At 37.5% G+C, this 12,971-nt stretch overlaps 1 protein-coding gene across 3 annotated transcripts in view; it reads left to right on the top strand.

The window, feature by feature from the left end:
* Window positions 1-12,971, top strand: part of unc5db (unc-5 netrin receptor Db) — a 294,402-nt gene that overhangs the window by 99,406 nt on the left and 182,025 nt on the right. For all 3 annotated transcript variants that reach the window (XR_013101098.1, XM_004565812.4, XM_004565811.4), the window contains exon 2: window positions 5,270-5,488. Coding sequence is in view for 2 of the 3 variants with exons in the window: in XM_004565812.4 (XP_004565869.1) it covers window positions 5,270-5,488 (219 nt within the window). In the remaining variant the exon portion in view is untranslated. The remainder of the gene's footprint in view (window positions 1-5,269; window positions 5,489-12,971) is intronic.

Raw genomic sequence — 12,971 nt, 5'->3', positions numbered from 1 at the left:
TATTTTAGGGGGATATCTGTGTGTGCAGGTGACTATTACTGTGCATAATTATTAGGCAACTTAACAAAAAACAAATATATACCCATTTCAATCATTTATTTTTACCAGTGAAACCAATATAACATCTCCACATTCACAAATATACATTTCTGACATTCAAAAACAAAACAAAAACAAATCAGCGACCAATATACCCACCTTTCCTTGCAAGGACACTCAAAAGCCTGCCATCCATGGATTCTGTCAGTGTTTTGATCTGTTCACCATCAACATTGCGTGCAGCAGCAACCACAGCCTCCCAGACACTGTTCAGAGAGGTGTACTGTTTTCCCTCCTTGTAAATCTCACATTTGATGATGGACCACAGGTTCTCAATGGGGTTCAGATCAGGTGAACAAGGAGGCCATGTCATTAGTTTTTCTTCTTTTATACCCTTTCTTGCCAGCCACGCTGTGGAGTACTTGGACGCGTGTGATGGAGCATTGTCCTGCATGAAAATCATGTTTTTCTTGAAGGATGCAGACTTCTTCCTGTACCACTGCTTGAAGAAGGTGTCTTCCAGAAACTGGCAGTAGGACTGGGAGTTGAGCTTGACTCCATCCTCAACCCGAAAAGGCCCCACAAGCTCATCTTTGATGATACCAGCCCAAACCAGTACTCCACCTCCACCTTGCTGGCGTCTGAGTCGGACTGGAGCTCTCTGCCCTTTACCAATCCAGCCACGGGCCCATCCATCTGGCCCATCAAGACTCACTCTCATTTCATCAGTCCATAAAACCTTAGAAAAATCAGTCTTGAGATATTTCTTGGCCCAGTCTTGACGTTTCAGCTTGTGTGTCTTGTTCAGTGGTGGTCGTCTTTCAGCCTTTCTTACCTTGGCCATGTCTCTGAGTATTGCACACCTTGTGCTTTTGGGCACTCCAGTGATGTTGCAGCTTTGAAATATGGCCAAACTGGTGGCAAGTGGCATCTTGGCAGCTGCACGCTTGACTTTTCTCAGTTCATGGGCAGTTATTTTGCGCCTTGGTTTTTCCACACGCTTCTTGCGACCCTGTTGACTATTTTGAATGAAACGCTTGATTGTTCGATGATCACGCTTCAGAAGCTTTGCAATTTTGAGACTGCTGCATCCCTCTGCAAGATATCTCACTATTTTTGACTTTTCTGAGCCTGTCAAGTCCTTCTTTTGACCCATTTTGCCAAAGGAAAGGAAGTTGCCTAATAATTATGCACACCTGATATAGGTTGTTGATGTCATTAGACCACACCCCTTCTCATTACAGAGATGCACATCACCTAATATGCTTAATTGGTAGTAGGCTTTCGAGCCTATACAGCTTGGAGTAAGACAACATGCATGAAGAGGATGATGTGGACAAAATACTCATTTGCCTAATAATTCTGCACTCCCTGTAAAGTGTATGCCATCTCAGGGGGCGGGGGAAGCACCGAAATAAAGCACCGAAATGTGCGCTGCTTTTCGGTCTGGTTACTACCGTTTATGTCAAACCGTTACCCATCCCTACACATATGCACTGCACTGGTCACTCCACTTTATTGTCATTGATATTTATATTTAAAAAGTGCAATACTGTAATTTTCTGCTGCTCATTCTTGTGCAATATCCCATCTGCCCTCCCGTCATATTTCTTTTCAAGATTTTCTTATTTAATCACTAGTGTACATATATTTATATTTATAGATACATATATATTTAGTCATCTTTTCTCTTTTTACCACGTCTCTCTAATATTTTGCTCTTTACTATTTTTTTATTATTTTATTATATTTTATTATATTTTCTTCTACTGTACCATGCTGCTGAGTGACTGCTGCTCGTCAAACACATTTCATTGCAATGTTGACTCTGTGCTAACTTGCATATGACAAATAAAACTTAAAACTTAAAACTATGGTTCCTCTGTAGGCCTATAGAAAAACCCAGACATTTTCATCAATCTTGGACACCGCGGACAGAACGTGAAAAGTGGACATGTCCAGTTGGTCACCCTAACTTAGACAAAATACTGTTACTGTTAGTTTCACTCTCTGTAGTTTTTAAATGCTTACATATACACGCACACAGTTATTGTCCCTTCACACAAGACTCCTTTCTGCTTCTATGCGCCATCTTTGTTTACTCTTTCCCACCTATGCTTCTAGACTTCTGATTGGCCAACATTCCTACACGGTTAGGAATATATCGCCACCTGTTTCTTTGGCATGTTCCTAGCAGCATTTTCCTTCGTTTTTGCGTTGACGTGTGGACAGGATTTAAAAAAAAAAAAAAAAGAGGAAAATCTCAGTTTTCAAAAATACCCATGTACGTGTAGACGTAGCCTAAGATGAAATATCACAGGGTTAAATGTTACACATTGAGTTATATATCAAGACATCATATGATTAAATAAGTCTTTTCTATCGATTTTCATTAGTAATTGCGTTTGGCTAAACTGTAGGAAAATATTACAATTAATTCAAAAATATAAAACTTGTTCACAGTTATTTCTTTTCAGTCATGTACTCTTTTGAATTTAAGCATGACCTATTTTAAGGACTGTTATCACACTGGGGATTCACGTAATAAAATGTCAGTACGGTTTGATTTACACTGCAAAAATGAGCTCAGAAGCAAAATACAAAAAAAAGATCCTGAATATTCCTGTGGCATCTCACTTTAACACTGCAAAACACAGCGATACTCCATTACAATATATTAATATACTGGCATTATAGTCTGTTCTCTGTCCCAGGACATTAAATACTTGTGTTCTGTCAAAGCTGCTTGTGATACCCTCTGGCTTTAGTGCAATGATGCACTGGGTCTAGCAGTGAGAGACAGGCCACACTCTTAACTCTTCTCAAATCAGTGCTCGTGCAGGACCCTGTGGCATCGTGGTTTTTTTGTAACTGTATTGTGACAAAATGGAAGTATTTGACCATGATGGGATATTTTTTATGTAAGTTTTCTTATGAGTTATTTTTACTATTTCATTTTTTCACTTTCTTTTTTGATGTCATTCTTTGTAGTTTACTATTAGTTGAACACCTGTGTAAGATTGAGCTTGTCTGTAAATTTGGGTCAGGTGTTTCTCATCTTCCTTTTGAGAATGCCTGATAGAGTATGTATGAGGTTCATGTCAGGCATATTGGCTGGCTGATTAAGCACAATAATATCATGGTCAGAAAAGCATTTGGTTCAGTTTTTGCAAAATCCTGTTGGAAAAGCAAAGTCGCATCTCCATAAAGCATGTCAACAGATGGAAACATGAAATGCTCCTGGTAGATGGCAGCATTGACTTTTGGCCTGATAACATACATTGGATCAGCCAACACCAGCAGATGGCATGGGAATCATTACAGACTGCACACTGGACTTCAAACACCTTGGATTATGTGCTTCTCCATTCATTCTCCAGACTTGTAGTCACTAATTTCCAAATAAAGAGGACTTTGGAATACTGAGCCACAGTCCATTTCTTTTCTGGTTCTTTTCATTTTCTCTTCAAGTCAGGTTTACGTTAGTATACTGTGGCACTTTGCAAACAGCCAGCCTTTTTAGTAAAGGCCTTCTCTGTCTCACCCTCATTGTGGAAGGTGTCAGTGATCATCATCTGAACAACTGTAAAGTCAGCAGTCTTTCCCATGGCTGTGTGTACTGAACTAGACTGAAATATACATGGTATTTATACTGTTTGAATAGCAATAATTCAATATTACAGTAATTTGAGATATTGAGTTTGTGAGTTCCATTAAAGGGCAAAATTTGATTTTTTTTTTCTGATTTTTCTAATTAAATTTTTCTAATTTTTTAGATGGACCTGAAAACAACTATTTTTTCAAAAACCACCCTCCACCTTAACCATGCTAAAAATGATCCTACGTAGTTATAAAAATGTTTAAAGCTAGCTTTATACAGAATTAAAACTTTACATGAAAATTTAAAAAAAAAGGCAAATTAAGAAGTTATTGAAAACACTCTAAAAGTGAATGTTACAGTTAAACAAATCAGAAAAGATGTATGTGTAAATGTTATGCCCATAGTTCTGTATTATTTCCCAGCTTTTACAGCGCTAAATACATCTGAGGGCCATGAATGAATATGGATTAACACATCACATAAATGTGCCAGCTGATCAGTGATTGGATCTGAAATCATCATGTCCCTTGTTTCTGTAATTATTTTAAGGTGTGTTGAGGATATAACGGTGATATGATTACTTACAGGAAGTACATGTCGTAGCATTGTGATAGAGACATACTATACTGAGAAATGTCAGCAAACTGTATAATTTCCAGTCATTCACCTCCCTGTCTGTTTGTTTTATGTGTGGCTCTTCTATACACCCGCATCCATTCATTTACCCATTTAACAAGGACAACATTGATTGAGAGAAGTGGTGAGAGTGCAGATTCGATTTCAAGGGACAGGATTGGATTTGATAGCGGGGGCATAATAGCTCTCATTGGCTTTTATGGCACTGAATAGCTTAGCTGGAGCTGTCTTGATTCGACTGAGGTGTAATTCTGAGAAGGATCCCGGGGATGGCAGGAGCACAAACATCCTGTTCCCCATTGTCCCAGCCCACAGAACTCACTGTGCTTTACCCAGAAGAGATGGCCAAATGACAAAATGTGAGTCTAGAACCTTTCTTTGAAGGAAAAAAAAAATACATATGAAGTGTAAGAGTCCACGATTCTAATAGTGCGCTTAGATCAATGAACTGTCAACCATCAAAACGAAAGAGAAAAAAACAGAGTAACCTGCCGTGAATTGTCGTTAAACAAAGGGGCATGCTGGCGCCAGCACAAAGGCTGTTTTTGTGTCGACTAAAATCCAGGCCTTGTGGCTGAGATAAGATGTATTCAGACTCCACAGCCACAATTTGGGTAATCAGTCTCCTCCTAATTCCTCTCCACTTGTTCCGCTCTGATTTCATTCATCTGCAAATTGCTCTGAGAAGAAGAGTTTTGCTCGGATGGGGGATGAATTGTGCTCTGAGTGTACTCTGCTTTTCTACAATATGTTAGCTTCTGATGAATGCCGATGTCAAAACACTGTCCACTGAGCAATCGTTTTAAATCTGAAAGTAGTTGCTGTTATCATCTTGTTTGTAAAATAAAATGCACTTTTCACTGCTAAATTGCGTATCCACCTGATACCAGAACAATGATGTCTTTGTTTCCATCAGACTACCTGTTCTGCTCTTATTTTTTCCCCTTAAAGAAACAACTAGGATGGTGAAGTAACCAGGGTTTTGTGTTATAGGTGGTGCCACAGGTGATGCTCAACCAGATGCTGTACCTTCGGTACAGGGCACCCTGCCCCACTTCATCCAGGAGCCGGAGGATGCCTACATTGTCAAAAGTAACCCTATCAAGCTGCGCTGTCGAGCTGTGCCTGCCTTACAGATCTTCTTCAAATGCAATGGGGAGTGGGTTCATCAGAACGAGCACTTCTCTCACGAGTACAAGGACCTCAACACTGGTAAGACAAAGCTTTTTATACTTCCACACATGATGATGATAATAATAATAATAATAATAATAATGATGATATACACTTCCACATAAAGCTCTTGGTTTTAATGTTTAAAAAGTAACATAAACTTGTAAATTAATTAAATTAAGCAAATGATGCTATCTATCGAGTTTGTGTACTACTGAGCTTTTGAAAACTGTTCAGTAACACCAGCATTTACTGATATTTATTGTTAATAACTGTTATTTACTATATTCAACTACTCTTTGGTGTTATCAGAAGACAAGAAATTTAAACTTTTTGCTAAAGGGATTCGCATTTTACATGGTGACAGTCTGTGTGTTGAAACAGTTTTTAAGCTTACATAACAACAGTATTAATATTGTTAATTATAAAGTTAAAATAAATCAGTTTTATTTGAATACCTGTTTTTCACAAAGGAAATTCAGCAAACATGAAAACAAAATTTGACAAAGAAAACTTGTTTTATGTCTCCCTCAGAAACATTATGGATAAACTAGATGATGTGTTCAAGTCAGATGATTGCATACGTAAACAGTTCTCCATTTTAAAGGTCTCTGCAGAGATCTGTAGCATCTGTCAAAGCAAACACTGGTGTTCCAGTTTAGTAGTTTTTTTTCCCCACGGTCTAAAATTTCTTTCATTTATTTAGTTCGAATCATCAAAATGATTAAAGAATGTAGAAACAAAAGAAATCTAACATAATTTAAACTAAAACCTTGCCTTGCCTTGACTAAACTCTAGATAAACATATTTTGACTATTTCAGAAAAATGAGTAAAGCTCAACTACAACCATGATTATGTAAACTAAATTACAAAGTTACTATGGATATTTCAGCTAAATATATGTCAACTAAAATGATGCTGAAGGAAAGTTTACTTGAATTTTGCTGACACTGAGGAAAGTGCCATTGACCTACTCACTGGTAACCCTGACCTCAAGCAATCATATTATCTCATATTAATATTTATTCATTTGTTCTCCCATATCCTGGCATCAGAGACCATGTTAAATAATCATTCTAACAAAGATCAAAACCATCTTTTAAAAAATCAGTTTTGCCATATTTTCAGACCTTCTCGCCAAACCAACTCCTCTATCTGGTAATGTGGGGAACCACAATGTTCTCAAGTCCACTGAGGCATTATAATCTCTGCAGTGTCTCCCAGAAACACCTAGAATTCATCCATGAGGCATCCTGGTTACTTGCCTGAACCAACTTAACTGGCTAAAACCATAAACCCATTTCAATTACGGTAAGAAGGTTCTTGGTTTGCATCCCAACTGGGGCGTTCTGGTGGACTTGGCAGTCATGACAGTCATGAAAATGACTTCAGGTCCTGACCACAGCAGCTTAGGCAGACCATCAAGAGAAATATCAGTGTGGCCTCAGATGATTTAAGGCAACAAAAGCAGAACAGCCTCAGTAATCATAGCTGGGCCAAGCAATATGTGAAGTGCTTATTTTAAGCTCCTTGCATTACTAGATGGAGGTTTATATACTGTACCACATCAGCCTGATTTCAGCTAGTTTCACATGAGCCGTCACTCACAGCAATGAAGAAGACCCATTTTTAAATGCTTTTTCTGGTATGATTGCACACTCTGAAATAGTGTTACAGCAGCAGTTCCCCTTGACTGCAGCTAAATTGAAAATTAATAGTTAAATTGCATGTTTGATGCACATTTGATTATTAAATTACATTTTTGATTCATTTTTAATTTAGGAAGTGCTTCCTTTGAGCCCATTGAGTAGATGCTGGTTCACCGTGTTGTACTGCAGTTCCCTTGGTTGGAGAAATTTTAGAAGGAAACAGTCAAATAGCTTTAATTTGGAATGAACACAGAAATATGTGAAGATACTGAAACATTTACCTTCAAATTTTGATTCATAAACCCAACTTTGGGCAAACTCTAACCATGATGGATGTAAACCATGTGAGTCAAATTTCAAAGAAAACCCAGTTATATTCCATCTGGTGCAAAGAAGTTTAAGGTGCCATTTTCATACAAAAGAAACTTTTCTGCAACACAAGTAGAAAAATCCTTTCCATCAACTAACTGTGTCTGTTCTAACTTAGAATTTTTTCTTGTTGTTTATAATAGTTCACATTTTACATGAAAAAAACTCACTGAGGAAAAGGAACTTTCAACAAACTAAAATTATTTAACTATGCGGTGTCCAGTGTGTGGCATCCAGACAACAAGAGCTGACTTAAATAAATACATACAGTTTTACAAAATCAATTTTTAATTCACCAGAAATGAGATTCTTTTGGTGAACTATAGAGAATTTTTGCTAGAAACAAAGTCAGAAGCAGTGTGATCTCACTGAAGCAGCAACAACAAAATCACTCTTAGGGAGAATGGTTGGGTAGATTGACTGATGGGCCAACAAAGCGTTTCATTTAGACAAGAATGTTTGTTTGCTGCGAGTTTCCTACCAAGCAGAAGAAAGGCTGCCAAATTTCTTCCACATTGTTTTAACACCTTTAGAACGAGTGAATGCCAGCTCAACAGCACTGACTTCCAACAGGAGGTTATAAAATGACTTATAAAAAACGCCATCACATCAACTTTGTGTAGTAGATTTGTGATTTCAGTAGTTCTTTTTTTCTCTGCCTATATATGGATGGTTTCCTTTATTAAGACAATGTTCCTTCCCTAGTAACTACTCTCCCTAGAAAGAGTTTGCCTCTCTCTGTGCTCTTTTTTCAGCAAGTCAAACCTAATAAATGGTTAGACTTTCTAATAAATGGCTTTTCCATTTTGTACAATAGTGCCCCTCTTTGCAGACATAAAATATCACTGTTTTATACAGTAGGCACCAGAGCCAGTAACCTGTAAATCCTACATGTAAGCTACACATTAGCTAAGGTTTTTTTTCAATTGAACTGTAGAAGACGTGTTTTCCTCCACTTTCCTCCACAATTGTAGTCTCAGGTGTTGGCATAGGTTAATTTTTACAGTCTTTGTATAACTGTATCACTGAAGCATATGACTGCCTATCTTGGGTTTTATTCTATACCAGATGATGAAGAGTACACGCTGATAAAAGAATACTTGATTCGCAAAATCAAAGCATGCGCTTACATAACACCAAGATTCTACATAGACTCTACCATGCTGAATGTTCATACTTGATGTATATTATAAACTCTTACCATCCACTTGGTTGCTTTCAAACCATTTGGAGGTAGGATTATAGTTAGGTTAGGTTTTAGCCACATGCCACACTAGCAGAGTTTCAGCAACTAGATGACGTCCCTTTGAAATCAAATCTGTTAGGCGCAGTTTAGTTTTACAGCTCTTCTGTAAGCTTTCAATTGGGGTATGCAAAATAGATGAAAATTACACATAAAAGGCTAAAAGTGAAGGTGACCTGGTGAATTTTAAGAGGTAAGTCTCTACTGACTAAACTGATTTTTTTCATTTGTTATTTTAAATCTTTCTCTTGCAAGTCCTCTGCACTTTATGCAAGTGCAGTTTTAAATTAGTTGAGTACCCCTTGGGTAACACTTTTCCCTCTGCATGTATCTCTGGAGAGCATCTGCTTTATTGTCTTGTTCCTCTTATTAAGCTTAATAACTGGTATTCTTTGAAAATGTAAGAATTTTCAGAAGCATCAGTACACCCAGTTCAGTTCTAAATACCCCGACTAAGAGTTTAATCATTCCTAAAAGCCTAAATTGCACTTTCTCATTGCAGTCGTTTTTATTATTCACTGTGTTTAGTTTACTGCTTATATGTTCAAAAATTAAACTGATTAGTTAAGTCATTTTATTTAGTAAAGTAAGTAAAGTAAAATTTTATTTATATAGCACCTTTCAAGATAAAATCACAAAGTGCTTTACAGAGGCCATGACCAAGGCTAGTCACTCAGAAACTATGCTGGCCCTCAGGCTACACCAGCTGGGAACCTTAAAATAATGTGTGAATACTGTTTAAACAATGTGTGCCACCAATACATGTCCAAATGATATAAGTGTCGGGCGAGGTTGTGATTTGAAGTGTGATGGAAGCAGTGGCGTGCCATACCAATTAAGTCCCATTAGCTTTTGTCAAGCGGAAGCGTGTTGATTAGAAGACCTGACTGAGGCCTCCTGAAAGGATTTCTGGCAAACAACAAAAGCCAATGTGACACCTCGGCTGGAATGCTCTGTGATTACAGGCTGCAAGAAAGCCGTCTTTCTTGTATTCATGAAGGTCTCTCCACAGAAAGAGCCTTTAATTGCTTCTGGAAGTTCATTATAGTGTGATTGCTGTGCTGTGAAATTGTTGTGAGCTTGATAATGGCAAAATGAAATTTGGAACTTCAAATTGTTTGTTGTTTTGTGTACAGTGGAAAAGTACAAGGGAAAGTTCACTTGGTGGTATTTGGCCCAGCTCAGTTCATATTCCACATCAACATCCAGCATCCAGCAGGAGGGAAGCTAATCAGTGGATTTGACAGATAAGAGTGAGACGCTATACCAAAAGCTTTTGCTGTTGCCTCGAGGCTACAGCATACAGCTGCTATGTTAACAAAAGGTTGAAGTAAAAATCTCAAATTCTTGCTTCCGGAATTAAAAGGTTGTGGAACCTTTACAAATAACATATAACACCTTTCCCCTAACAACTAAAAAGCTGAATTCATAAGCAGTAATCCCTTGCTGAGATCAATACACTCAGGGGTCCTGCTGCTACACTTTTCATTCTTAGTCTGGTATTAAGGCCAGTTTTTGTCAGCTATTTGTTCTATATTGCTGTATAAATAAGAATACAAAGTAGAATGGCTAACTTTGTGTCTGCTCTCTAGTTGTTCAACATATCAAAGGTAACCATATTATTGTGACTGTAGAATCAAGTGGTAATTTCCACATTAAATAAAAAAAAGACCACGAGAGTGTCTACTTCCACAGGTTCCCACATTAAAATACCTCGGTGGGTGAATTTTAATTTTTTTTGTTTTTACTGGTAGGTGCTAACATGGGGAGCTATAGTTAACAGTTGTCTGCTTTGCATATCAAAGTACAGGATTCTTGTTTGTGGCAGAATAAAATTAACTGACAAATAATATGACTTTCTGTGTGGTATAGACTGTCCAAGAATATGTGTTGAGTGAGTGAAATTTTACTATTTATGTTGATTTATTTTATTTAATCTTTCACTTAGCACTAATAACCACGTATGCGAATCTGTGCTTTACAAACATATACAGTAGTTCATGGTTCTAGCTTGCTAACCAAGCATTCTACAATCTCATCCAAATATGGTCACGTGGTTCCAAAAAAAGTAATATATACTAATGACTAAGGCTTCAAAAACCATTGGGATAATCATGCCGTGATCATGATAATCTTAGAAATGTTTTGAGTCTTATAAAGATATGAATTAACAAGGGCTAGATTAGTACAAAGAATTCACATTTAAGCAGTGGCATTTCATCAGATTAAACAAAGCAAGCAGTGCTTTCATTTGTTAAATTATGAATTAACTATAATTAACTACATTTTTGGAAAGCTGTGTGCAATTTTACAAGCCACACTGAGGCCCCATTACACGTACAACTGTTGATCAAGAAACCCTTAAATAGAAGATGTCTGACAAAGTGAAGTAGAATAAAATGATCTGAAAAAGAAACACATTAAACCACAATCTAAAGAAACTGAAGAAGAGATGAGAAACAAAATCTATTAGTCTGGAAAAGATTACAAAGCCATTTGTAAGGTTTTCAGACTCCACTCTACAAATGGAGAAAACATGGCTGTGTCCCAATTCAGGGTCTGCACGCTTGAAGTACGTGCACTACGCATACTACGTACGGTGCGTACTATAAGTACGAGAAGTGCGGAAGTGAGAGGCTTGTGAAATGGGACGGTATACGCTTCGTCGCGCTGTTCAGGTTGCCTAGCAACCATGATGCTAACCGCGAGACACGTTACATACAGCATTGTTTGACAGAAATGAAGGAGAAAAATGTTTTGTTGGTCATTCATTTTTGTCATGACATCACATTGATTAGTTGAGTATCTGAGGCTGAGACCACAGGACTGTAAAACATGATAGTTGGGCTTCATTTCTGTGCTGAACAGTCATTTAAGATTAGTTAGTAAATAACAATTAGTTAATGTTGTTCATGAGACTAAAATCATCTCACTGTGGTAACATAAATATAATATGGCCAATATTATAGTATTGTCAGATTATTATGATATATATATATATATATATATATATATATATATATATATATATATATATATATATATATATATACCGTATTTCCCGTACTACAAAGCGCACCTGAATATTAGCCGCACAAGCTAAAATCAGGGGAAAATCCTGTTTTGTACATACATTAGCCGCACCTGACCAAAAGCCGCAGGTGTTTCAATGTTGACTTATCATATGTAAGAGAATATGCACAAAGGGAATTGTCAGGAAAGAGATGGCTGTTTGGAGACACATCACTTTTATTAATATTTTGAAAAACAAGTTATGGGTACATATTTGCACAACTTTTTAGGTATATGTACAAGTAGCGGTAATTACAAGTACGAAACATGTACTGTGCTTCATAAATGAGTAACAAATGTAGTACATAACAATAACCTACAGCACACCAGAAAAATAGATTCGGCCTACCTTTTAGGCTCAGGTGCAGTGACACGGCTTTAACAAGAAGAAAAGTCAGTCATTCACCACCATCTTTCTCTTCTTCCTGCGCACTAAAACCACCAAAGTCCTCTTCTCCAGTGTCGGATACGAACAGGCTCAGGGTGGCTACGTCATCCACTCTCAGCTTCTCTCCTTCGTTGTCACTTTCAAAACCAAAGAAATCCTCGTTGTCAGTGTCAGAGTCAAACACCCTCAGAAGGGCCGTGGCGGTGTCTTCCTCTCCATCATGCAGCAGTCCAGCCCTTCGAAATCCGTTGGTGATCATGGATGTTTTCACACTTTTCCACGCTGTCAGATTCCACCGGTGGAGTTGAGCATAACTTGCTTTTCATCCACGACTCCCGCTGAACGTGTAGCGTTAATTTGAAGTTTGTTTTTCACGCTATTTGTCCGGCACTATGTTGCCTGGCGGATGGACACGTGACCAACATACCACTCTTGAACCCTGTGTGTCCGATCACATGCCCTTCCGCCAGGCAACGTAGTGCCGTACAACAGCGGAACAAACAAAACAAATCATCTTACAATATGACAAAAATCATGGACAATCCATAGAAAAGCCGCACCTGACTAAAAGCCGCAGGGTTCAAAGCTTGTGCAAAAAGTAGCGGCTTATAGCCCGACAATTACGGTATATATATATATATATATATATATATATATATATATATATATATATATATATATATATATATATATCATCATTTAATATGCTTTTGATTGAAATTGAATATTACTTAAACTCTCTTAAATTAACTTCCAATAAAAAAGGTTTATCATTGATTGAAGTTCATTCAGAAATGTTT

This window comes from Maylandia zebra, linkage group LG12 (genome assembly GCF_041146795.1).
Source record: "Maylandia zebra isolate NMK-2024a linkage group LG12, Mzebra_GT3a, whole genome shotgun sequence".
Lineage (NCBI taxonomy): Eukaryota > Metazoa > Chordata > Actinopteri > Cichliformes > Cichlidae > Maylandia > Maylandia zebra.
The sequence above is the reverse complement of the archived record's forward strand: the minus strand, read 5'-3'. Positions and strand labels throughout refer to the sequence as shown.